We start from the raw sequence: 26090 nt of genomic DNA on the forward strand, positions 1-26090 counted from the left end.
AGCCTCAAGTTTACATTGGTTACTGTGTTCTTTCAATTGCTCTAAACAAGTATTTTGGGTGACCTTTTTTATTGAATGCTAGACATCAAGTTGATGTTATTTTCATCTGAAAGAAGAACTTTTTTTCAGTAAGCTAGGCCCTATGTGTTCAGTAAGCTTGTTTCAGTAAGCTATGTGTTTAAGGTTTTATTGAATGCTATCTCTATACAAGTGCAAAGTAATGCATTCTTAGTCAGTCTTTTATTTTGTAATTTTAAGAGCAATAAACATATTGCTATATGATATGTAAATCAACATGTATAAATTGTTAGTAGTCAATTAATTGGGAAATAATCAAAATCGAATCGGTCTGAGAAAATTAATCATTAGATTAATCAATGCATCGAAAAAATAAATCGCTAGATTAATCGTTTAAAAAATAATCGTTTATCCCAGCCCTACACTGCATAAATTGGATCACACATAAATATAAAATTTTGCCTTAAGGGTGGTTTCACCACTGTAGAAAAACCACCCTTAAACCTTTTAAATTTGAATATGGCCATAACGTACGTGGCATCTAAAAGACTGAAAACCCTGCTACAATACAGCAGCTGAGGGAATAAATCATAAACATACTCCAATGTTCACCCAAAAATAAATAAACCCATTTTGCAATGCTGTAATGGGAGCAAGAGGTCACTATGAGCCGATGTGTCGGCATTTAACAGTCCATCTTTCTACTGTATAGTCAATAACTTTTTATCAGTGCTGCTATAAATATCCTCCTGATGTGTCACACTAACACAAAGACCCTCTTATGTGCTTTAACAGGAACTTGAGGATGAAAAAAGATATGGAAACTCTAGACACGATTGTTCAGTCACATTTAAATGCCTGGGTGGATGGTTTTACAGCAAAGGGATTTGCAGAAATGACAAGAGCAGCCATGACAAAAACTATGGGTCGAATTACATACACATCCACAACAATCAGTTTTTTGTTGTAATGTTTGAGAATATAAAAGGGTCACATCCATAATGACCGATCATTTGTCAACAGTGGATTACAGAAGAAGTTTTGAATGTAATTACCACAGCTATGAAAGGCCTCTTCACCAGCAATGCCACAGGCTGGATGGTGTCAGACACAGCGAATGGCCAAGAGCTGAGGAGAGAGTAGAAGTTGGTCTTTTAAAAATGGTGTCTTTCCTAAAGAGAAAGGAAATGTTGTCTTCTAAAAGCTAATGGCAAAGAGGGTGTCAGCTGATTTACAGGCAGTAAAGTCTAAACCTTGAGGATCGGTAAAGACTTATCACACCTTAAACCCTTCAAGGATGCTTAGCGAGGACCTGGCAACCCTCCCAGAACAGATCCACATTTAATCACCAGAGACTAAGCATTAAAGCAGCCCTTACTTACCAGAAAATATTTATATCAGGCAGCTGACCGTCTATGCACAGTATGGTCACATTTAAAACCAGATGAGAATGCAAACAGTATTCAGGGTATTTTTACATTAAATTAATGACTTGTTTGATATCTTTTAGTAATATTACTCTTACATATAGTAAGTGAAGCATTAAAAAAAAAGAGTTCATATTGTTTATTAATACATTACACACACACAAATACACTATCTATTTATCTATCTATCTATATATAAAATGTGGGGGCTGTCGATTGATTTGTGAAAATTGGTCTTGCTCTTCCAAGCCTTTCAATGGGGGTTTGATGTCAACAGTACAGAAGACATGAAATAAAGTGCGCATATCTGTAATAAAACATCCCTCACACAGCTTCGGGGGGTGAATAAAGGCCTCCTGTAGTGAATCCATGTTTTTTGTAAAAAATAAATATCCAGATTTCAAATGTAATAAACACTTTTTTTCTCACTTCCGCTAACTGTGGAATGCAGAAAACTTTCAGGCTGATGATGTAGGACGTTTGTGTCCTGTGTGCGCCTCTTGAGAAATGCAGGAACAAAGAAAACAAAGTTTCCTTATTTCAGCAAAGGAAAACCTCTTGGCTTATACCGAAATTACCCAACATTTTTCTTTACAAATCCTCATTTTGTGCTTCTAATTCATGAACAATGATTTGTTTTGTTCTTTCTCCATGCTAGCCACGCAGCGATGATGTCCTACATCATCCGCCCAAACGCCTTCCGCATATGACAGATGGTGGAAGTGATAGAAAGTGTTTATTACTTCTGAAATATTTTCTTACGAAAATGCATGGATGCTACAGGAGACCTTTATTCATGCCCCAGAGCCATGCGACGGATGTTTTATCATGGATGTGCTTTATTTCACGTCTTCTGAACTGTTGACAACAAACAACCGCTTACTCCACTGAAAGCTTGAAAGAGCAAAGTCAATTTTCGATTTTCAGGAATGAAGTAAATGGCTCTCTTTATAAAAATGGCTTTGAATCACTGGTTTACATGACTTGTTCAAAATACAGATTCATTCAGAAACTAGGAAAAACTGCACTTGTGTGATATTGCTCTCGCTGCTCATGTGATCACTTGACATCATGTGATATAAATGAGAAAAAAACTCATAAAGGGGCATTTTTACTCCATATCTTGAATAACTGTATTTATATACACAAATATATATACACTATATATATATATATATATATATATATATATATATATATATATATATATATATATAAAACATAGCAGTTAGCTACTTGATTGATTGTAATCTGCTAAATGTGACTATAAAGCATCAAGTTATTATATAACATTAACTTTATGATTTACTTTAAAGCTGCTTTAAAATCTGAAAAAAGCACTTAAAATTAATTTGACTATAGTCAAATGTATAAAGGAATATTGTTTTGATGCAGCTGTGTGATGCTGGAGTACCTGAACTTGAGGAGGCCATTTCGGCCGTTGGTGGTGTCCTCTTCTGGAAAAAGCAGGAGGGGTAAAGCGGCAGGAGATGAGCAATACCTGCGGAGGGTCTCCGTCAGCTCCGCCCTGCTCTGGACACCTTGACCCAGCTCCATAAAACCCCTCGCCCAGCACAGGAACCCCACAGGGCCCTCCAGCAATGGCTAAACACAAAGAAACGGACAGGAAAACATGGTTACATGTAGCTGATTAACTAGAGCATTATGTTAGTCATGAAGTCCGCAATAATGAAATGTGTAAAATAAATATAAAGGGTTATATAGTCATTAAAACTATCTTAGGCCCAATCCCAATTCTATTTTATACCCCTTCACCTTGTCCCTTGAAACAGAGTGTCAAGGGGGAGAAAATATTCCCCTAAGGATTGGGACACCACTATCATGACGTCACACACCATCATTTGTCGTCTAGCTCTTACAATACACACATATATACTGGTGATATACTGGTGTGCATTAGAGCTTTAATTATCATTCTGTATTAATGCACTGCTTACTGACACACACATATCGGAAATCACACAGCTCACACATCCAGGAGAAAATAAACTTGTCGACGCTGCCCCACAACTTTTATTAAATACAGTTTAAAAACTGAATCGCTACATTATATTTTCCAGTGACGAGAGGATACAATCACTATTTTTAAGTAAACTCACTCTAAAAATATAAACGCAGAGACACAAATACGTGCAATTTCCCTCTCTCTCTCTCTCACTCTCTCTTTCTCTAGAATTGGCAATATTTGAGAAAATGGTTTAGCGATTTCTAATTATTGGGTGGCTTAGCCCCCATCAATGTCTACGGCAGTTATCGCCCTGATCAGACATATGCTGTGGCACTATTATGCAGTCTGTAATGATATGACGTTAATATTAGCGATTTTTTGCAAAGATTTCTTTGAGTAACATGACCATTAATATGAACTCACAATTGAATGTAAAATAAAACAATGATTACTTTTCGTTAAAATCTTTATTTATGCCAGAAAAGCTTACATTTATGTGTCTTTTTGTTCCCTGTAGCAGCCATGTTGCCAAGATAATTCATACCCCTTCGTTTGAAGTGTGGTGCCGAAAAATCTTAGTTTGAAGGGGTATCTGGCCTTTCCCCTTACCCCTACCCCTCCAACCAAAAGAGAATTGAGACACCCCTACCCCTTCATGTGAACGCATGAAACGGAGGGGTAGGGGAAAGGGCTAAGGGGTAGAATTGGGATTGGGCCTAATTCTTTTATTATTGAAGCTGAATCAAGTAGGGAACATTGTGTGAAAATAAAAGTACATTTTAAAATGCATCTGAGCAATACATTCACTACCACCTAAAAGTTTGTGGTCAGGGAAAAATATTTTGCTGTTCTTATGCTAATGTGATGAAGTCTCTTTTGCTTACCAAGGATACATTTTATTTGATCAAAAACACAGTAAAATCAGTATGAAGAAATATTAGTCATGACATGAGTCATATCATATCATATATATATATATATATATATATATATATATATATATATATATATATATATATAAAACAGCATTTGTTTGACAGAAATATTTTGTATAATCATATTTTGTCAGTTTTATTAGAGCTTAGTGTCATGTATAATAAAAATATTATGAGAAAATAAAAATATTTCTGAACTCAAACTTGAATGCTAGTAATAAACTCATATTACCCATGTATATATATAAATAACATTTATTTTCGAACTAATCCTAGGTCAACTCATCCAGACAGTATTCAAGCATGACTTAAAGGGGGGGTGAAATGCTCGTTTTCACTCAATATCCTGTTAATCTTGAGTACATATAGAGTAGTACTGCATCCTTCATAACTCCAAAAAGTCTTTAGTTTTATTATATTCATAAGAGAAAGATAGTCTGTACCGATTTCTCCCGGAAAAACACGAGCGTCTGGAGGTGTGACGTGTGGGCGGAGCTAAAGAATCACGAGCGCCAGTAGGCTTTTGCGTTGAGAGCGTCTGGAAGCTGTGACGTTACCTTGAGGGAAAAACCATCATCCAAAACAAACCATGGCTTACAGTCAGATTCAGCCGTTTATTTATGATCCAGAATCAGATCCAGAGGCTGAAACTGAACGAGAGCAGCAGCAGCAACGACTCGCTCCGAGCGGGGCTCGAACCCTGGTCTCCGGCATGGGAGGCGGATGCACTAACAAGGAGGCAGAGATATTTTAAGCAGTTTTACTCACCGCCTGCGGTTCCAACACACGATCGTGACCCTTTTTCGTTGGGATTGCATCATCCTTAAGAAATAAACGATGTGCAAATCTGGCGTCAAACTGGGCCTTGTTTGTAAAACAAGCCTCTTCGAAATGCAGGGAACAAACACAAACACTTGCACAACTCCGTTGATGCTCTGTTAAAATAAACTCCATCCACTGGTTCCTTAATACTGTTTTTTTTTTGGTAATCTGTGCAGGGTTGTCTTGCACTGGCAACAAAAAACACACTTCTTTTGTGACATTTCGCGACGCTCTCGCTCTGATCAGTGAAGTCTGTTGTGCTCTCTCTGCTCTGCTATACGGGAGCGTGTGCTCTTCCGGCAGACGTGCCCTCAGGACCCATATAAGGAAATTCCGCTCCATCTAACGTCACACAGAGCCATACTCGAAAAAACTTTCCGAAACTTGTGACAAACCGGAAGGAGTATTTTGGGAACAAAATAAAATACTCCTTCAAACGTACAACTTAATTTTTGAAACTTTGTCCATGTTTAGCATGGGATCCAACTCTTTAACAGTGTAAAAAACTCAGTATGCATGAAATAGCATTTCACCCCCCCTTTAATGTTTAAGTTATTCCTGCTGCCCTGCAACCAACGAATTGAATCATTTGAAGTAAGCAAACAGAGAGAACTAAACCTCATTCACTGGCTTCTGGCCCAACATTAAGTCAGCACAGCTGCCAAAGGAGAAACAGACCTCATTGTGTGAGTAAACCAATGAAAAAAACTAAAGACAGAGGTCAAGGGCAGAGCAGAGGAGGAGAAAAAGATTACATCATGCTGGGAAAACACTGACACTCACCGTGTTACAGGAGGTAAGAAGGTTGATAATATTGTGGTCAAAATGTGTAACGTGATTGCAGATGTAAAGTCGGGCGGTTTTGTCCCGTAAGCGTGGACTGTTCTGCTGGACATGCAGACCCAACACTGAACACATTATTCTTACTATGAACCTGTAACAACAAAGACAAATGTGTAACAAGCAATACTAAAAACACTTCCTAATGCAAAAACAAAATCGGCCAAACCAAAAGTAACAAAAAATCAAATACATGTATTATAAAAGGTTAGTAAATTTTTAACACTTTTAGCTTGTTTGAATCTTAATTAAATATCCTGTCTGTTACATATTAAGTTTGAAAAGTAAAAATAATAATAATAATAGTCTACATGTGTAGTAATAACATTAATCAGATCTGCATGTGTGAAAATTATATATGAATGCACTTAAAAAAAAAGCTTGAGAACGTCATACTGCAGCATTTTTGTTATTGTTAACTAAAAACATTACAAATCTGAAATAAAAATTAACAGTTGTAAAACATATATAAGTAAAACTGAGGGAAAAAAATACTTAAAAGCCAAACAGAAATATTTGAAATCCCTCAAAACGAATAAAAAAAAAAAGCTAAATGTAGCCTTTTGCTGTTCTGAATTGTACCATTAATGCTCCAGTGTGGAATCTTACCTTCTGACAATACTATCAGGCAGTGCACAACTCACTAGAAACACATGGACACCAATAAATATTCGCAGTAGCATCAAACATACGCCAACAGGGGAGTACAGCAACAACAACAGCAGGATGAAGCGATCATTTGGTAACCTGTGGAAAGAGAGAGGACAGGAATAGCAACCAGCTTCAGGATCTATTTATGACAAGAGCAGTTAGCCAGAAACTAACATCTCTAATGTCAGAGACCTGAGCAGTGCACACAATTCAAATAATGTGTACCAACCAGGGTTTCATTTCTGCTGTCAAGCTTGAGTTATTCAGAGATCAGAAAGACAAACCTAACAAACGTGCGTTATGGCAAACATCTTGGTTTTTGTGTGAAAAGCAGCTAATATACGTTCTTTCGTTTTTATTTTTAATTAACTTAGATAAGCGTTATGCAACAGGCCTTACTGTTAACATCCACAAATATTAAAACTTTCTGTTATTATGCAACATATTTTCATGAAATATAAACACAGCCAGATTTTTTTGTGTACCGCAGTACTCTCGTTAACCATATTATGCATATAACGTTATGAATAACCTTTATGGAAAATATGGTGTATTATATTACATAAAAGCAAAAAAAAAAGCAAAAAAAAGATTAATAATAAACAGACAACATGCATTGACTATCCATTCTCATATACATGTATCTGAAGATTGTATACGTGTCAGACTTTATACGCTTGTGTTTTGTGAGTTTGATGTTGAACATGCTACGGCTAATTACATTAGCTCTGCAACTCTTTATCATTTCAAGCTTGCAATGTGAGAAAGTTACCGCTGGAAGTCGAACATCTGCTCAATCCCCCGCGTTTCCATTATTTAAATTCTTTCTTGGATATTTTCAAAGGCTGCTGCATGCTATTCTTCAGACTTTAACGGCGGGTGAGAGGGGAGAGACGCTAGCTCGCCATTAGCCTGTGCTGTTATTCGCCATGTTGAGACGCTGATGATGTTTCTAGATGGGGAACAAAGAACTTCACGAGACATTAGACACTCCAGAGCTATTTCCGTGTTAGGTCACATGTTTAGCTGTAGCGCATCTGATTGGTACATAGATGTTGCGGTTCGATTTACTGGGTTTCTATGGGTTTTACACAATAATTATATTACTCAATATTTAACAATGCACACCACCAAATAATAATTATAGGAGAAGTTCAGTTATCTGCAAATACATTTTAAAATAGATTTGTTTGATATAGAGCAAAGTGTTTTCATTAATACAATGAAACCAATATTTAATATAAATGCTGTAAATATTGATCTATGTGTTATTTTGCAAAAATAAGTGCCTTAATTACTGTTTTGCATTTACCATTTCAGTTATAAGCCTTAGGTTAAAAGTCCAGCGTTCTCAATGCGTATTTGATAACTGCTACTAAATAGTGCAGAGTGGACGAGCTGGTAAGTATAGCTTCTATGTTCCTCTTGAGTTTTCAAAGGACAGCTCACCTTTCATCATCTTATTCACTTGCTTTGCCTGGTGTATTTTTTAGTCAAAAGGCTGACATCTTGCGTTATGGAATATGAACTTCGATACAGTCTGACAACCTTTCATAGCCTTATTGTTTTTTTTTTTCTTTGTTTTGTTTGTTTTTTTACAGATTAGCACTCTAGTGGTGAAATTTATATATATATATATATATATATATATATATATATATATATATATATATATATATATATATATAATTATTGTTTTTTTATTATTATTATTAATTTATTGTGCAATCCTGTCAGAAAAGTTAAACATTTAAGATATGTAGGCCTACTTGTAATTCTGCAAAAAATAAAATAAAATATATATATATATATATATATATATATATATATATATATATATATATATATATATATATATATATATATATAATATATATATTATAATAATCATAATAATAATCTTCAAGTGGGGGAAAAATACCTTTTTGCATTGTGTACAAAATTCTATAGGCTATTATTTTTGTAAGGAATTCATTTTGTGCAAGAAACACTTGCGAGTTTAAAACAATAGAGGGCACCACAATCTTTCTTATTTCCCAATGTTCTTTCCAACTCTCAAACTCTCAAAACAGAACTTCGGCTGTCATGTCCTATCACTTTTTGTTAGCCCTCCATATTAATTCTCAGATTAAAACCATTAAATTAATTAATAAAACAATACAATTCTTTATTTCTCCAACTTTTTCTCCTTCAGGGTAATAAGTCAGATTAGGGTACATTAAATGTAGCAAACTACATCTCTCTCATGAACAGTTTGACAGTATACTGACAAACCAAATAACACAGTTTGTCATATATTGATCCAAGTATACTGCAAAGGTAATATGCTACACAAAAAAACTGAAACGTCCGATCTATACGGCTGCCATCTATAATAAAACTCACTATACGAATGAATGTAGTCCACAAACACAGACACACACAATCAGACTCAGATAACAGTGGTGCCCCTTGAATGCAGCGCATTCGCCCCCAGCTGCAGTTCCCAAATATGTCTCTTCAGTTAGAGATTGAATCTGCCCCATTCATTAGCCTAAGTGGATGAGCTTCCCTAATAGATGCTCCCCTTCCCCTCAATAATTGCTGTTGATTGGCATAAATTAGACCCTAGTTGCCAGACGAGTGATTCTCGACGACGATAATCTGATTCCCAGCTGAAACTAATAGGATTTTAACTCCGGTTTGGCCTAATGTCCGTCTGTAAGGCCTGGCCCGGCTCTGTTAGGCCAGACCTGCCCTTCAGCCCCTCGGCCTCATGCACAGCTCATGCTTACTGCAGGGCTGCAGATGAGAGCGGACCAATAAATGAATCTGTAGCCTCAGGTGAACACACACGCAAACACGCTGTGGGTCCAGACCTGTTAACAGATGGTGTAGTTAACAGTGTGATAAGAGGACTTGACTTTAAGGCCTAAAACCACACTGGAAAAAAGGATGTTTGACCATGTCCACCATAAAACAAAACAAGCACACTTTTGCAATGATTTTCACATCATTCTTGTTTATTTTTTAAATTTTAAGATGAGAAAAGTCACTCCAAAAACACTAATTTGAACAAGCTAAGGTATCATTCATGTCTGTACAAATGATACACAAATACATGCTAACTTTGTTCAAATCCCTATGTATATTCCCTTTAGACACTGGTGCACTTTAGAAGCTTCCATGTTGGTCCTGTCTCACCACCATTATGTCCCGATCAGTACACTGTTAATTATTTGACTGTAAATTTACAATAAATTGCAGGTTAATAATTGCATGACTTTCACAGTAAGTTACTGTAACATTTTTACAGTAAATTATTGTGAAATGACAGCTGTATACTGTGACTTCACAGTAATTCTGACATCGCATTACTGTGATTTAGCGGTAAGCTGCTGTAGAATTAATGTATTTAACTGTGAAATTACAGTTGGTGTCTATGTATTACTGTAATTTAACAGTAAGCAGCTGTAGAATTCATGTATTTAACTGTGAAATTAGTGTCTATTATTGTAATTTAGCAGCAAGCAGATGTAGAATTAATGTATTTAACTGTGAAATTAGTCTATCTATTACTGTAATTTAGCAGTAAGCAGCTGTAGAATTACTGTACATAACTGTGAATGTCTATCTATTACTGTGATTTAGCATAAATGATGGACCAAACAAAACTGATAAAAACAGTGACATAACTTTTATTTTTTAGAAGTAAAATACAATTTAATTACATGAATAAAACACTGGGCAACAGGGATTGACACTGGGTAACAGGAATGTGTGTCAAAAGAGAAAGAAGGAGACAGAAGAGAGAGTGAGGGAGAGAGATGTAAGAAAAGACAAAAAGGTGGGAATAGAGAGGGTCGCAGGTATCTCGCTCCTTCCCTCGCAGCTGGCACCTGCATAGTGTGGGTTCTATCCACTATATACAAAAGATAAGAAAGACAAAAAGTTTAAGTTACTCTGTGGTGGACTGACTCCCTGTAAGTATGGTGCTCGCATTGTAACACTAATCCTAAAATGTCTACAATTTAAGTAATTTCAACTATTAAAAAAAATGTGAATAGTACTCTCAATTAATATTAAATCAACAAACCAGGACTCTAATCACTCCTGTTACTTTTACCCAGTCCTATTATTTTTCACGTGAGTAACAGGACTGAAAGTAACATGATTGAGGTTAAAAGGTTAGTTCACCCAAAAATGAAAATTCTGTCAGTAATTACAGAGCACAAATTAAGATATTTTTGATGAAATCTGAGAGCTGGATCACTCCTCCATCGGCTTCTAAGGGTTTGAAACTTGCTGGCCCAGAAAAATGTATTAAAGACATCTTTAATATAGTCCAAGTGACTCCAGTAGCTCAATCTTAAGTTTATAAAGCGACGAGAATACTTTGTGCGTAAAAAAAAAAAAAAAAAAAAAAAACTTTATTCCACAATTCATTTCCTTCTCTGTGGGCCTTGAGTTTTTTCATGTAGTAAAACAGCGTAGCGCTTCTGTGTTATATGTCACACGTAGGCTCACTATTGGCCGACGCTGGTCATGTGTGTGATGCATGTGACGTATAACACAGAAGCGCTACGCTGTTATACTACATGAATTCACCCGAGGCCCAGAGAGAAGGAAATGAATAGTGGAATAAAGTCATTATTTTTGGGGGGGTTTTGCGCACAAAAAGTATTCTCGTTGCTTGGTAAACGTAAGATTGAGCCACTGTAGTCACTTGGACTATATTAATGATGTTTTTAATACATTTTCTGGGCCAGCAAGTTTCAATCCCTTAGAAGCCTATGGAGGAGTGAGACAGCTCTCAGATTTAATCAAAAATATTTTAATTTGTGTTCCGAAGATGAGAGAAGGTCTTACGGGGTTGGAACAACATGAGGGTGAGTAATTACTGACAGAATTTTCATTTTTGGGTGAACTAACCCTTTAAGCAAAAATTGCATGCTAAATTGCATAGTAATTCAACACAGTAGCAAGTAATGTAAATTTACACTTAAAACTATTGTAAAGTACTGTAAATTTGACGTTTTTTAGACATCAAGGCATGTTAAAATCAAATAAACGTAAAAACAATTAATTTTACACATTTATTTTGCAGTCTGTCTAAACTCTACATTGAATCAGGAGACACTATAGAACACATTAAAGGGATAGTTCACCCCAAAAATCTTTGGAACACAAATTAAGATATTTTAAGAAATCCGAGAGCTTTCTGTATCCTCCATGGACAGCAATTATTTTACTTTCAAGGCCCGGAAAGATTGTTAAAATAGTCCATATGTATACAGTGGTTAAACCTTAATGTTATGAAGCGACGAGAATACTTTTACTGCGCAGAAACAAAACAAAACAAAATAGAATACCGACTTTATTCAACATTTTTCCTTTCTGTGCCAGTATCCGATGCTGTTCACGTGATGTGTTCTCGATCATGCATGTGATTGCATTGGGCACAAAAAGTATTCTCGTCGCATCATAACATTGAGGTTGAACCACTGTAGTCACATGGACTATTTTAACGATGGTTTTACTACCTTTCTCGGACTTGAAAATGGTTATAACATAGTAGTCTATAGGTGGGATCAGAAAGCTCTCATATTGCTTAAAATTTTCTTAATTTGTGTAGAACAAAATTCTTGTGTTTGGAACATCGTGAGGGGATGTAATTAATGACAGATTTTTCAATTTTGGGTGAACTAACCCTTTAATAGCTTCAGTAAACTTCTTACTGCATAACTACATCTAGCTTAAAGGAACAAGCCGACTTTTTGGGACTTTAGCTTATTCACCGTATCCCCCAGAGTTAGATAAGTCCATACATACCCTTCTCATCTCCTTGAGTGCCTCTGTTTGACGCACCCACCGCTAGCCTAGCTTAGCACAAAGACTGGAGGTAAACAGCTCCAGCTAGCATACTGCTCTCAATAAGTGACAAAATAACGCCAACATTTTCCTATTTACATGTTGTGATTTGTATAGTCACAGTGTGTACAAATAACAAGGTCATATGAGACACAACCATCTTCTAACTGTATACATACTGGGAACTATATTCTCAGAAGGCGAAGCACTGCTACTTCTTTGGAGTGATTTACTCCAATTCTGAGCAAACTCTCTGCTCCTCACCACAGGGCTTCTCAGGTGCTGTGAGAAAATCACTCCCCAAGTAGCAGTGCTTCGCCTTCTGAGAATATAGTTCCCAGTATGTATATGGTTAGAAGATGGTTAGAGTCACTGTGACTATACAAATCACAACATGTAAATAGGAAAATGTTGGCGTTATTTTGTCACTTATTGAGAGCAGTATGCTAGCTGGAGCCGTTTACCTCCAGTCTTTGTGCTAAGCTAGGCTAGCGGTGGGTGCCTCAGACAGACTTACGGCAAGCACGGAGATGAGAAGGGTATGTATAGACTTGTCACAAAAAGTCAGCATGTTCCTTTAACACAGATACTGTGTTTCATTAGTCCGTTCTTAAATTGGAACACAGCTTACATTAGATTGACATCCATTCGAAGTCAATGAGCTTCCTGATAAGAGTGCAGACTTGCTGGTTCATGTGACCTCTCTGCCTCTTAGATTTTGTGCCCGTCTCTGGGTTGATGCCCAAGAAGCACCTACAAACAAAAAGACAGAAGAAACCTGTTAGTTTAATTCGTGTGATGAAAAAGGTGTCAGTTCCCAGTCACCACCTTCAGTGGGTCACTGCTTTTGCAGTACAGAGTCAAACTAAAGTTAGCTCAGTTTAAACAAAGGTGTAATTCAGGTGTAAGTACTGTAATTCAGAAAAAAAAATGCATGGAACTGAACTGAAAAACATTTCCATCACAAACACAGTCAAGAATAGACCTTCACCAAAGTAGAGGTGTGTGATTTACCTAGGCAAAGCATTGGCACACAACAATTTACATAATTTACATGTTCCGTTTGCAGAGGATGGAGTAAGAGCCTGTTGTCTGTCCATCTCCCTATGGCTGTTTCTACTTGTACTCTTCCTCCTAGAATTATTACCCGTTCACAGATGATGTGATAAACATTTCATTTCTTATATCTTTTTCACAATAAAGCACCCAGTTTTCTAGTTGTTTCTGACTTTTTTAAGCTTTGTCTCTGGTCTAATCTGGTCTGGTCTCCAGCACAGACACACAAATTAAGGCCCCGTCCACACTACTGCGTTTTCGTTTAGAAACGGAGAATTAAAACGAATATCTCCGTCCACACCAGCTTTTTAGCTGCGTATAATGCTGTGTTCACACCATACGCTAATAGAGCGTCTGGCGCGAATGATTTCAATGTTAAGTCAATGCAAAGGCGCGTTTACGCGCGTCTGGAGGTCTCGCGGCGCGAATGGGGCGTTAAGCGCGGCGCGGAAGACGCGAATTGACGCGCGAATAGAGCGCTTCGCGCGAAACGCGCGTTAAGCGCGAATGGTGCTTTTTGTGCATTTAGCGTTTGACGCGAATTCGCGTCTGCCGCCCGAGTTGAAAAATTTGAACTCAACAGTATGTTCCTGCAGCCTCCGGTTGTGCAGGAATACCCTTCTCCACTCATTCAACAAGGAGGAACGACAGATGTTGTCAGTGAGCAGTCAACCGGAGCTATATGACAAAAGTTCATATTTCTATAGAGACAGGAATAAAAATGACCTATATATATATATATATATATAAAACATATTAATAGATAAATTGAATATAGGCCAAAGATAAGAAACGTTTCATTTTACCCCAAATGAATTATATTTTATCTTGAACCACTAAAGACACATCAGAGCCAGCGGCAAATGTCAGAAGATCTAGCCGAGGTAAGGCTACTCTCGGCGGATACATGATGACGGAGCTCCCGCTGATCGCATGGAGCTCATCTCCGAGATCGGTGAAACACATTTTTTAAATAGACGCTGTCATTATAAATAAACCGCATATTTGAGTTTAAAACAACTACATTCTCGCCTGAAATACTTTTAAAACTACATTTCATGACACAATAACAGTAATATTTTGAAAATTATCCGAATAAAAATGGCGGTTGAAAATGCTGCGTGAACTCAGCTGGATGAAGCCCCCCATTCATTTTTCTGTTGACGAGAAAGACAACGGTTGCTCCGTTTCACACACACAGCAGGGAAGAAAATTATAAAGTTACTAATTTGAGATGAATTTAATCCACCTTTGCCCAAATCCACAAACACCATAATTTATCTAGTTGATAATAACTGTCATAATACCCACATTAAGGCCACATCTTACCTTATAACTTTATTTATCGTCGGTCAATGTAGAAAATGCTGTGGTAAAAGAGAGAACGCTGTTAGAGTAACTAAGATAAGCTTTAAGTAAAGCTAAAGTTAAATGTTCGACGGTGTATCTAATCAGACATCTCACAGTTAACTTAATACGGTATAATTAACACTACAACCAACGTCTTTTCATTCAAATTTGCGCGCTTAAACGTCGATGCCAGTCTGCTCCAGCTAAGTTACAAAAACATGACAACAGAACCTACAACTAACGCTAATTTGGTTCATACTTTTAAATTACATGCACTATCATATGAAAAAAACATCAAATTGATAAAGTTTGACATTTAAACACTTACCGCTGTCTGAATCCACCGAATGAGACCATGTAGATCAGAGAGCTCTGATGACGCTCTGATGACGCTGCCGCAGTTGCCACTCAAAAAAGACGGCATTCACAGTAGTTTCTTGTAAAAGCCCCGCGCCTGCATTATTTTCACAGTAAAAGTCTAAATACGGTATTATATTGTGAATTATCACAGTTAAAGCCTGTGAAGTGGTAATAATGTAATTAACTGTGAAATATTACAGTTATATCTTGTGAAATCCTGGAAAAATTTTACAGTGTATATTAACATATTCTGCTTTAACCCCTCACAAATCAAAGCTTTCTGAGACACGTCTGAAGATCACCCGTTTTTGATATTATTTGTCACCAGGCTGATAAGAGCGAGCAGAACGCTTCGAGTCTAATGAAACTCCACTCCATTAGCGCTGAATCGGACAGATTGGCCTCCCAGAGAAATGAATTGAGTTTTTTGTATTTGTGAGATCATTCTCCCTGCATTAACTGATCTTTATCCCATCTCTTCATCACAGCCAAATCAGGTTAGGCGGCTATGATTAGCTGGGGTGGCCTCCCTTTTTAAGCAGTAATTGGGTTTAGCGGCTTAGCTGATAGCGCCATTAGGACCAATAACGGCCTTGCTTGGCTCGGGGAGTGAAACAGATTCTCCTGGAACAGATGGCAGATGCTGGTAAAGGGGTTTGATTTAGAGGGGGCGAAAGCAAAGTTTGTGTAACAGTAGAAGTTGTGGTGCTGGGCTGCGTCAGTACGTCCTCTGTGTTTGCCGGGGTCCGTTTCAGTGCCTATTGTATATATATATATATATATATATATATATTATGAAGAGTTCAGATGCAAAATCTTCAAAGTGCCATCTGAAATTTTCATCTAAAATTAGGATTTTTATCAGGGTCCATATTTATGTTCAGTTATTTCACTTTAATAGCCTGGAAAATTACCTGCACATTGTAATTGAAGTAAAATGACTCAACGTAAGCATAGGAGCTTGATAAAAATCCTAATTTTAGATGAAAATTTCAGATGGCACTTAGAGGCTTTTGCATCTGAACTCTTCATATATATATATATATATATATATATAAGCTGATTTATTAAGAAGAACAAAATGACTCACTTTACAAAAACTGTATACCTTTAAAATACCTTTAAAAACAGTAATTTTTCAGCCAACTTTAAGGCTTTAAGACATCCACTGTGTTTAAAGGCCTTAATATGAGGCTATGTTTATCTGTCTATATAAAACATCCATTTATGAGTGTATTATGAGTATGGTTGCCACATTAGGTCCTTTTAGTAAATTAAGTATTTTAAACACACTTTCCTCAATGTACCAAAGCCATGAAATGCATTTCTAAGCACCTTCGATGCGTTCTTTTCACTGCCATAGAGGAGCGAGAAAATTGTATATTTATGTCCTTGAAGACAAATGTTGATACCCCAAATTTTCAAATCCACAGCTTTCTGTTAAATAAATAAATAATAATTAAAAAATAATAATAATATTGATAAAAACCTCATATAATATCAAAATGTGTTTACTGAGAAGTATTTATGATCAAAATGCACACACACACACACACACACACACATACACACACACACATGTATGTCAGTTGGGATTGATGTGATTAATGGCTGTAAAAACTGTTATGTTGGAGGTCGTACAGTCATTCTCAACAGAGTCCAGCTGGGATGCAGCAAAGAGCTTCTCATTAATGCAGGAACAGGGCCGCCTTTTCCCGTTCAAATCCGTCTCTGGAGAAAGACTTATGAGAGAGCACTTCAGATGAATGAGTGCACGCAAAACCACTTCAATTATTCAAGTCCAGATTGGCACAGGGTGTGACTTTTGGGAAACACAGCACACACTGCCCAGATCTGTGTACCTGTTGAGCATTCAAACTATCAAAACGATGGAATAAATGGTTAAATGGTGCGTACTGGAAGATTGCAAAGAGAAATCAACCACCCTCCCTGACCAATATTACTTGCTCCGATTGACCATTTCAGTGTCCTAGCGTGCCAAGTCCTCAAGTCGTGGCTAACGCTGTGAGGCTAATGCCTGTCAAAGGAAAATAAAGGCACTTTAAAACAATTTAAAAAGAAATCAAGGGGTGAACTTTGCGGGAAACGCATCCTGTGGAGAGTCTACGGCAGTTGAATCGTGTTAATAACGCTGAAGTTAAGTACCTGCCTGTTGAGATAAAGGACTTGACAGGTTATAAGGTGTTTCATAATATTGGAAATAATGGATAATGAAAGTGCCATAAATGTGGATTGGTGTATTTTGCAAATATGGGCTGGATAAAATGATTGCGCTGATGTATTTGACTTGTTTTGTTTAATATTCTTGTTTCCTTCGCTAACAGGCTACAAGATGCAAGTGAATTAAGATACAATTCAAAAACGTCAACGGAAATATTTTCCAAAATCCATTATGCTAAACTCAATACCTTCAACACAGCGTGCGTACACAGCCCGACAAAACACCGTACTGCGATTTCACAGCAGGTGATGTGCTGAATGGGATTTATATTGCTTTCTCAAGGAAATGCATCTTTATATGGGAGACCAAAACAAAAGAGTGTAATGAATAAACGCTCTACGTGCTTTGCCAGAGCACCATGACAAAAACAACTACCCTACAGCACAACAGAAGTAGTCTATACATGGTATTTACACTGTATAAAATATATATTTTAGTGTCAAGTTATTTCATTAGCACTTTATATTGTATAATTGTTACAGTGGTAAATAGAAAAATAGAAAAAGACAGTTGACATGCTACAGTAAAGCAGCTCTAAGATATATGATTAAAACAAATATTGGACTATCTATCTATGAAATGAGCAAATGAGTCAAATAAAGATCCTACTGATCATCATTTAAAGGCTCGTGATAATGGCTCACACTGCGCTGATTCATGGCTTCAGTGTCATCACAAACCAATATTTCTACTCCCCGAGGTGAGCTGAACCTCTCCCCTGCTTCACCTCCTGTAATTCCATTGCTGGCACTGTTTAATACACCACAGCCATTTGGATTTACAAACATTTGCTCCACATGTGACTTCCGCTTGGTGACATCACTGTTATAAAGGAATTGAATTTGCGGAGGCTCCATGAAGACTGAGACTGCTTGTGTGTGAGTGAGAGACGCACGGGAGAGACAGACGAGACAGGATAAGGCAATTGATCTTCATGAAACTGACATTCCTGTCCACTTGAAAATAAATCACAGAGCAAGGTACCCATTACACTGCAAAACAGACAACAGAAATGGACATGAATAAGAATGATTTACATATCAAGTTTTGTTTTCTTTAAACGGGTCTCTAATTGCGATTAAAGGTTTTCTAAAGAATATTTGATTGGTAAGATTTGCATTTCTTTGGGTGAAGCAATCTGATAATTCTGCATTGTTGGTCAATTCTGTTTTATTCGTAATAACTTTCATGCGTTATGATTAACTAGCCTAGATTTATATTGCTGGTATAGCCTCCAAAAGTTTCTTCAGTCACTAATATGTGCATAACATTTCCATCTGTAATACAGAACACGATAAGAAACTATATTTTGCATTATTTTATTTTATCCACTATAATATTTCCATGAAAGCACAATAAATTCTGAGGTGCAAATATTTATTATATGTTTTCTAGTGACTTGAATTAAATGTTTAATATGCTTATTTTTAAATAATAATAATAATAAAAATAAAAAAATACAGAGAAATTCTGATTTCAACGAGGACATGTCTTTTCATGTCTTGTCATGAAAAATAATGCAAAAATCTTAATGCCCCTTCTTTATATATATTATACAGTCTTTATGAAGGCTGTCTAATTATTGTGACAGCATGCATTTTTCAGTTAAAATCCTTAAAGGTTACTCAAACCATAAAAATGTCATCAATCACTGACCAGAAGCTGTCGAGGTGAAAAACAACAAGAAAAACAAATGGTCTGTATGTCCTGTACTCTACATTCAGAAGACTTGAGTTGTGCGAGTCATGTGACCTGCATTTATGGTGCTTTTCGGACAGTAATAGAAAAAGCACATTGTAACCTTGGGAAAGATTCTCAAAGAAACTTAATTGGAGTGGGGTCTGATCTTATCATGGACGTTCAATCTGTGTTAGTTAATAGTAAAACTCAAGGCACACTCCAGAGCTCGCTGCAGCCTCTACGGTGTCGGATAGAAATAGCCTGAAGCAATTAGCCCACTAAGACCCACTCATTAGGAGGTAAGAAGTGAATGAGATCTGCTCGCCACAGCTAATCAATATTAATGATGGATTATTTACAATTAACAATGGGCCCTTAATGGCCGCCTAATTGTTTGTTTTGGCTTAACGTGGCGAGGTGAGAGCAGCAGATAAACTAAGGACATTAGTGAGAGAGAGGGGAGCTAAATGTCTTCTCACTTTCTTTCACAGCACAGATAAACTCTCTTGTAATGGAGGAGCGTTTTGTTTTTCACCAACAAATCTGCTCAATGATTTTAGTCCCCTCTAGGTCAAAATGAGAGTTTTGTGGCTTTTAATCTGTCTTCACACTTACACTCAATTAGCAATTTCTTGGTGTCACTGGAAAAAAAAGATTCAAGAACAAAGTCTACCCTAAATTCAGTTGTAAATTGGGTCCAAAACCGTTTTAATCAACATGGTCCAATTAACAAATAGCTGGTTGAAAGCATTTGAGCAACAAAGGAAATGAATAAATAACTACTAAAAATAAAAATAACCTAATAACCTAGACTGAATGACTGCAGAAACCTGTCCAAATAAATGTGCAATACTTTACTGAACGTCCTCAGCATGTCTGATATCAACAACTGCAACTACAGAGCTAAAATGTCAAATTTGTGATTAAACAACACAATAAAATTAAGACTCTTTCTTTATTTCTTTTTAATATCTCTTTGTGCTTTATCAACAATGTTCCACTTGTTGTCAGATCTGTAAAATGCACCATGTGATCAGTCACATGATATTTACGGCTCTTGTGATTGGCTATAAAAAGTGAATAGGAACGCTTTGATTCAGTGAGCTATAAGCTCTGAGTTACACAATATTTAAATCATTATTGTTTTATGAATTGATGTTTTATTATTACTTAACTCACATATTATGTGGGAAAACAGCCTTGGGGAGGGTATGGATGGGGTATGTAAAAAATCATTTACTACCTGAGACCAAGTTTGTGAGTGTTAATTTATGACCATATCTGTGTCCAGTTTGGTTTCTAACCTATGATTTCAAACTCTGGTTTCACCCCCGCCCAAACTCAGGATTGAGTGTTTTGATTGGTTGTTACTCATCTCCCAGCTCACACCTTTTTTAAACTTTTGTTGAGCCAATGGGGGGGAGGCACCCTACAGTTTAAGAGGGGGTCACCAAAGTTAGAGCTGCCTCTGTGTTTTCTTTCCCACCTTGCTCATTGTTGCACTTTTGTGACACTGCAAAGAGTTCAGTTTATAAAGATACTTCAAGGACTGAGCAGGGAGAAAAGGCTTTGCTGATGATCACAGGAATTCTAGAAATACTGCATTTTGGGATTTTCAGGCCTAGTGACTGCCCTACAAGACTGCTACTTTTGGCCTGCTACATCAACATTAAAGCTACTTCTGCTATCAGAGACGAGGACTTTCTCCATCCATTGGCTGTTTTTGGTGACTTCCACCAGTGTAACCTAACAGACAATGGCTTATTTATTAGTTTTACTGGTGCTGATGCTAGTTTCAGTATCTGAGTCTGTCCATTTGGATCGCCTCGGTCGCTTTGACTGGCAGAAGAGCATTCGACCAGGCGAGGGATGCCCTAAAAAGTGCCACCCTGAGCGCTGTCCAGATGTTAGGCAGCTGCAGGGTTGTCCAGCCGGGCTGGTTCGTGACCAGTGCGGGTGTTGCTGGGAATGTGGAAACGATGAGGGACAACTGTGTGACCCGGAGCCCCGATCTGGGTCTGCTTTTTACGGGCGCTGTGCTGAAGGTCTGCGCTGCAGAGCCCCACGCAGAAACCCCGCAGGTGAACCCAGAGCCATCTGTGTGTGCAGTAAGCAGGAAGCAGTCTGCGTTTCTGATGGAAAGACATATAAAAATATATGCCAGTTTCGGGCGGCCCAACACAAGCAAGGCAAAGGTCAGATGCTGACATTGGTGCACCATGGACCCTGCAAGTCAAGTGAGTATTTCTAAATGTACTATGATTAAATCCTTATACACACTACAATAAATTGTCATTTTTGTTGTCCTTAAATGCAAATTTTAAAAGTGCATTTGAATATATTACAGATATTATAACATTTTGCATGGATTAAAGGCAGCACAACAAATACCACAATGATGCATCAACACTCATCAATTATTACATCTATTTTATTTATATATTTATTTTAAAATAACATTTTACATTTTTTATATTTTACATTTCTTTAAATTGATCAAATAAATATAAAAAAAAAGTTGCAATTGCAACCATCCTAAAACAAGTTTATTTTTACTTTACAAAATCATTAAAAATATGATTCTTTTTCTTTTGCTTTTGGGGATGACACTATGGCTGGGACATGTCCTGGCATATGTTTATCTTTCAAAAGGCTATTAAAAAATTCTTACTGATATTTAATTTTTGGTCTAGTGCGTGTTTGTTCAGTGACCTCAGCTAAAGTAATGGCCTCATCAGTTTGGCATGAATGCATCTGCTAATGTAAATGTAAATGTATATATAGATGCAAATGTCTTCTCAGGAGGAGCCATTGTCATGGATAGAGTCTGAGTGCCAACATAACCATCACATTTAAAAGTTTTGTCATGGAAAAGCCCAAATGAAAACCCATTTGTTCAGCTGTGGGAATAAAAAGTCAGCCGTTAAGTTTGAATTTACCTTATAATCATGTTTATGATTGGCAGCTGGTCAGTGTGCAATCTCACACCTTAAAAGAATCAAACAAGCTAATCAAAACACAGAACAAATGGCTACAGAAAACACAGAAGCTCGTAAAAAATGCATTCAGTAGCAAAGATTTTCTTCAGGGTGTTTTTTTTTTTATCTTTTTTTGAATCGTTTGTTTTTATCAGTTACTCTAAAGCTCAAAGTGTTCTATCTTCTGCAAACTTTACAGAACCAGTTATCACTTATGCTCCCCGTGACATCATCACAACCAAAGGAAGTGATGTCATCTTTTCCTGTGAGGTGTCATCTTATCCATTGGCCTCCATCCATTGGAGTAAAGAAGGAGACGTTATTTTCTTTTCCTGCTGATGATTCAAGCACAGCTGTACAGGTATGTGCACATTAATTTGTTCCTGGTGGACAATAAAATTGAAAAAAAAAAAAACTTGACATTCTAACAGATACACAGGAAAGCACCATTCAAACTTGCATCAGTCTACACAGAATGATAGTCACATAATCTTTAGTATCTTTTTGATACAATAGAAAAAAAAATGTTCTTAGTAAAGAATCGTTCAATAATCTTTTGTGGAATGGAAATGTTTCATGGTTGTTAAAGGTTCTTCATAAAACTATAGATGTCGATAAAGAACCTTTATTTTTAAGAGTACACAGATAAATAATCTCTCAAACAGGAGGTTTACGTTCTAGTCACATTGTTAGAAACAGTTCTGGTTTTGCTTAAATGTGCAATGGTGTGTGTTTCTGTAACTACAGGCCCGCGGGGGTCCGCGGCGGTTTGAATTGACCGGCTGGCTCCAGATTCAAGGAGTGGGGCCGACTGATGCAGGTGTGTACACATGCACCGCCAGGAACGCCTTCGGAGAGGTGTCTGCCTCCGCCAGATTACAGGTTACACATGGAGGTATGTCTGAGAACACACTCATTCATAGACACAGACACGGCCATTAGAAAACAAGGTCAGAGGTCAACAAGCTGAAAAAAACAGGATTGTTGGGGCTGCTTCAACACACACACATACACACACACACACAACACAGTTTCCATGTTTTACACTCATAAAAACTGTATTGTTCAGAACTTATTCATAGATCAGGAGACAGTTTATGTGTCAACATTGTCTCAGGTGTTATTTAATTTTATATATATACTGTATATCTGATTGGTAATCTCTTCAAACGTGCTTGAAACTACATAATCTGATAAAAAAGTGTTAGCATATTAGTTGACTAGCTGACTCTTTTGCGGTCATGCAAGCTGATTTCCTCATCTAATTGCAGTGCAAAGTATTTTTAACTTAATACAAGCAACAGATGTTTAACCTGAACATTTGTCTTGTTTTAACATTGAAAAATCTGCGTCCACACTGCAGAAAGAGGTCTGTTAGGTTATTCGTGTTCTCTCTGCGGCCTGTGGCGTGGTCAGAAAAGACATGCGAACGCACCAACAGTGGGAGGAGATCGATTCACATATGCCTCTATCAAAGCTTATCATCTCCTCATCGCTAAAGGTGAACTTGGCCTTCCGAGAATCCGACAGAGCTGACGATAACCGTACACCAGTCGAGGGCTTTCTCCAGCAGGAACGTAAAGGCTGGTGATGACAGGAGGTCGAGAGGGTCCTACATGGGGGGGAGATTTGGAAGGGAAAGGGAGAAGGGGTGGAAGGGCTTGTGTATTATGTGGCAGGTCGTTGCTGTGACTGTCTGGCTGTTATCTCTTTCTCTGGGGGGTTTGATCCTTTAGACTGGCCCTTATCTTAACCACCAGTGCCTGCCGTCCCAGCCCCCCTATCCCTTGCTTCCCGGAACGTCCCAACTGCTATGAACTCTGGGATAGGTGGAAGTGAAAGGTGACTCTGGACACAGGACAGACCCATTCTATAGGATTTAGAAGCTATAAAGAAAACTAGAAAGAGGAGGTTTAAATATTACAAGTATCTGTGTGTATGTTTTACAGGAAGTTGTGGGCAAAAAAAAAGATGTGGAGCTTTCTAAATATGATCAAAAGTAAACAGGCTGTGCTTTATTTAGTGCATTCATTAATGCTACATTTAATAAAACATTTTGTCTTCATATTTCCCAGGTTCCCAGCTCAGGAAAGAGTTCCGGGAAAAAGAAAAAAACGGAGCTTATAGAATATCAGGCGAAGAGGAGAATGTCGATGATGAAGATTACGAAGGCCAGCCTAGTGGATATATGTATTTGTAACATACCGAGATTATAAAATCATAGCATTTAAACACAGATGTTTGAAATGTCAGCTCAGCATAAAATGTGTACTCTTAAAATGTTTTAGTGCCCTTTTAAGGGTTTATGTTTATGTGTGAGCATTGTATATAAATCCAAATCATTTCTATTCACTCTTGAGAATTGTACTTAAAAATAGAACTTAATTAAATAGTTGATTTACGAATTGAGTGCTTTATTGTTTGTGGTCTAAAATCTAAAATATTTGCTAAGAGTCCGGTTAGGCTAAATCATTATTGCCAAAATGCAAAAGTGCACATGCTAAACTTTTCTAAAAGCCAAAAAAGAAATGCAAAGGCATGCATTTACCCTGAACCCATTCCCTGCTGTTGAATAAAACATCAGCAGTGTCTCTTCTCACTTCTGTCTTCTCAAAGACACTGAGCAGAAAAAAAAGCACCCAGGTTAAGTTGTTTGAAAGCTCTGGTATTAAGAGGCGTTTTACACTTAAGAAGTTGGTTTCGCCGGGTTTTCTCTTCCCTCCACTATTGATTGATGCTTAGCTATCAATGCATAATAGAAAAGCACTCAGAACAAATGTGGGGTTACGGCCTTCCAGGGAGAGAGCAGACCAGGCTGTTTCTCAGCGCCATTATTGCCCCATAAAGGATCCCTGGGGAGGGACAAGTTCCTCACATCAGCACACACCAAATACCCAATTAAAAAAGAAGACCTTTAAATTCTCTCCTCTTTCCTGGGCAGAAATCAATCAGAATTCAATCTGTTCGGCTTGGATTCCGACAGGCCAGGTAATTGCTCACCAGAGCTCGGATAGGTGACAACAGCTTCGAGGAGAGACAGCAAGCCAATCAGGTGTACTCTTTCAGACCGTCGGTGAGAAAGCAGTGATACCTAACGAAAGCTTATCTATGCGCTTTCGGGACGGCTTTTATTTTTAGACTCTTGGTAACAGGTGAAGGTTTTCTTTTATAGGCAGCAGGTAAACGATACGACGTTGAACGTTCAAATAAATGGATCATTTAAAGTAAGTGGCTCTCATATTCGTCTTCTTAAAAGCCCTTTGAAAATGAATTCCAGTTTGGAATAATTTGTACTTCAAAAGGCATTTGTTGGGGAGTGTGCAAGGCGATTGGGCGAGCGAGAATCGGAGAGACAGACATAGTGAGAGAGAGGTAGAGATGGATGAAGATGTGATATGGAGTTAGAAGAATGCAATTAAAAGCTGAATCATTCTCACTCCAGCGTAACTCTATCCGTTGAGATGAGAGCCGAGCCTCTTTCTCATGGCTGTATTTGTGTGGATAAAGCTCTCCCTTGGCCCTCGTTTTAGATTCGCGCTTAATGATTCCCTCTCCGATGGAGAGAGTGAGCTGCTGTCAGGATGGGAGACACGATCCGGACGCAGCAGTGCTCGAGTCCCTCTGGCCGGCAACACCATGTGCAGGGGTCAGCCGAGGTCAGAGGTCATGGGCAGAGAGCTAGGATTAATGGACATCTCAATAAAACGCAGGGTCGGGTTACCAGTTGCCCAGCCTGACATATAGATACACACACACAACACACACACACACACACACACACACACACACACACACACACACAACATCTCTTATTATTTCACTAGTGTGTAAACTCAAGACTCACTTCATCTAAACAGAAGAGGATGTGGTCACTGTCTTCACTATAGCCTGCAATTAATTAAAATGCTATGA

The 26090-nt window shown here is 37.6% G+C and overlaps 1 protein-coding gene, 1 long non-coding RNA gene and 1 pseudogene across 2 annotated transcripts; 1 reads left to right on the forward strand and 2 right to left on the reverse strand.

Moving 5' to 3' along the window:
- Window positions 1-1001: 1001 nt before the first annotated feature.
- On the reverse strand, window positions 1002-7626 carry LOC113073271 (ancient ubiquitous protein 1-like). The gene is made up of 5 exons (XM_026246160.1): window positions 7435-7626; window positions 6621-6758; window positions 5955-6105; window positions 2860-3050; window positions 1002-1146 (listed from the first exon to the last, which is right to left on the reverse strand). The coding sequence occupies exons 1-5, from the start codon at window positions 7473-7475 to the stop codon at window positions 1035-1037; spliced, it is 633 nt and encodes a 210-aa protein (XP_026101945.1). The 5' UTR covers window positions 7476-7626; the 3' UTR covers window positions 1002-1034.
- A 2693-nt stretch (window positions 7627-10319) lies between these two features.
- LOC113073272 (uncharacterized) lies at window positions 10320-15511 on the reverse strand. The gene is made up of 4 exons (XR_003280471.1): window positions 15247-15511; window positions 14898-14935; window positions 13144-13265; window positions 10320-10563 (listed from the first exon to the last, which is right to left on the reverse strand). It is a non-coding gene; the product is annotated as an uncharacterized LOC113073272 (long non-coding RNA).
- Window positions 15512-20617: 5106 nt separating this feature from the next.
- On the forward strand, window positions 20618-24583 carry LOC113073273 (kazal-type serine protease inhibitor domain-containing protein 1-like; annotated as a pseudogene).
- Window positions 24584-26090: the final 1507 nt, after the last annotated feature.

The sequence above is a fragment of the Carassius auratus genome, unplaced genomic scaffold (genome assembly GCF_003368295.1).
Source record: "Carassius auratus strain Wakin unplaced genomic scaffold, ASM336829v1 scaf_tig00011731, whole genome shotgun sequence".
Taxonomy (NCBI): Eukaryota; Metazoa; Chordata; class Actinopteri; order Cypriniformes; family Cyprinidae; genus Carassius; species Carassius auratus.

Bases quoted from the DNA above. Each gene is read 5' to 3' on its own strand.
- LOC113073271 (XM_026246160.1), bottom strand. From the start codon at position 7,475: ATGGAAACGCGGGGGATTGAGCAGATGTTCGACTTCCAGCG. The intron at 3,051-5,954 runs GTGAGTGTCAGT...CTTTGTGTTTAG, and splicing joins TTCTTACCTCCTGTAACACG to CCATTGCTGGAGGGCCCTGT. The intron at 1,147-2,859 runs GTACTCCAGCAT...CTCTCTCCTCAG, and splicing joins AATGGCCTCCTCAAGTTCAG to CTCTTGGCCATTCGCTGTGT.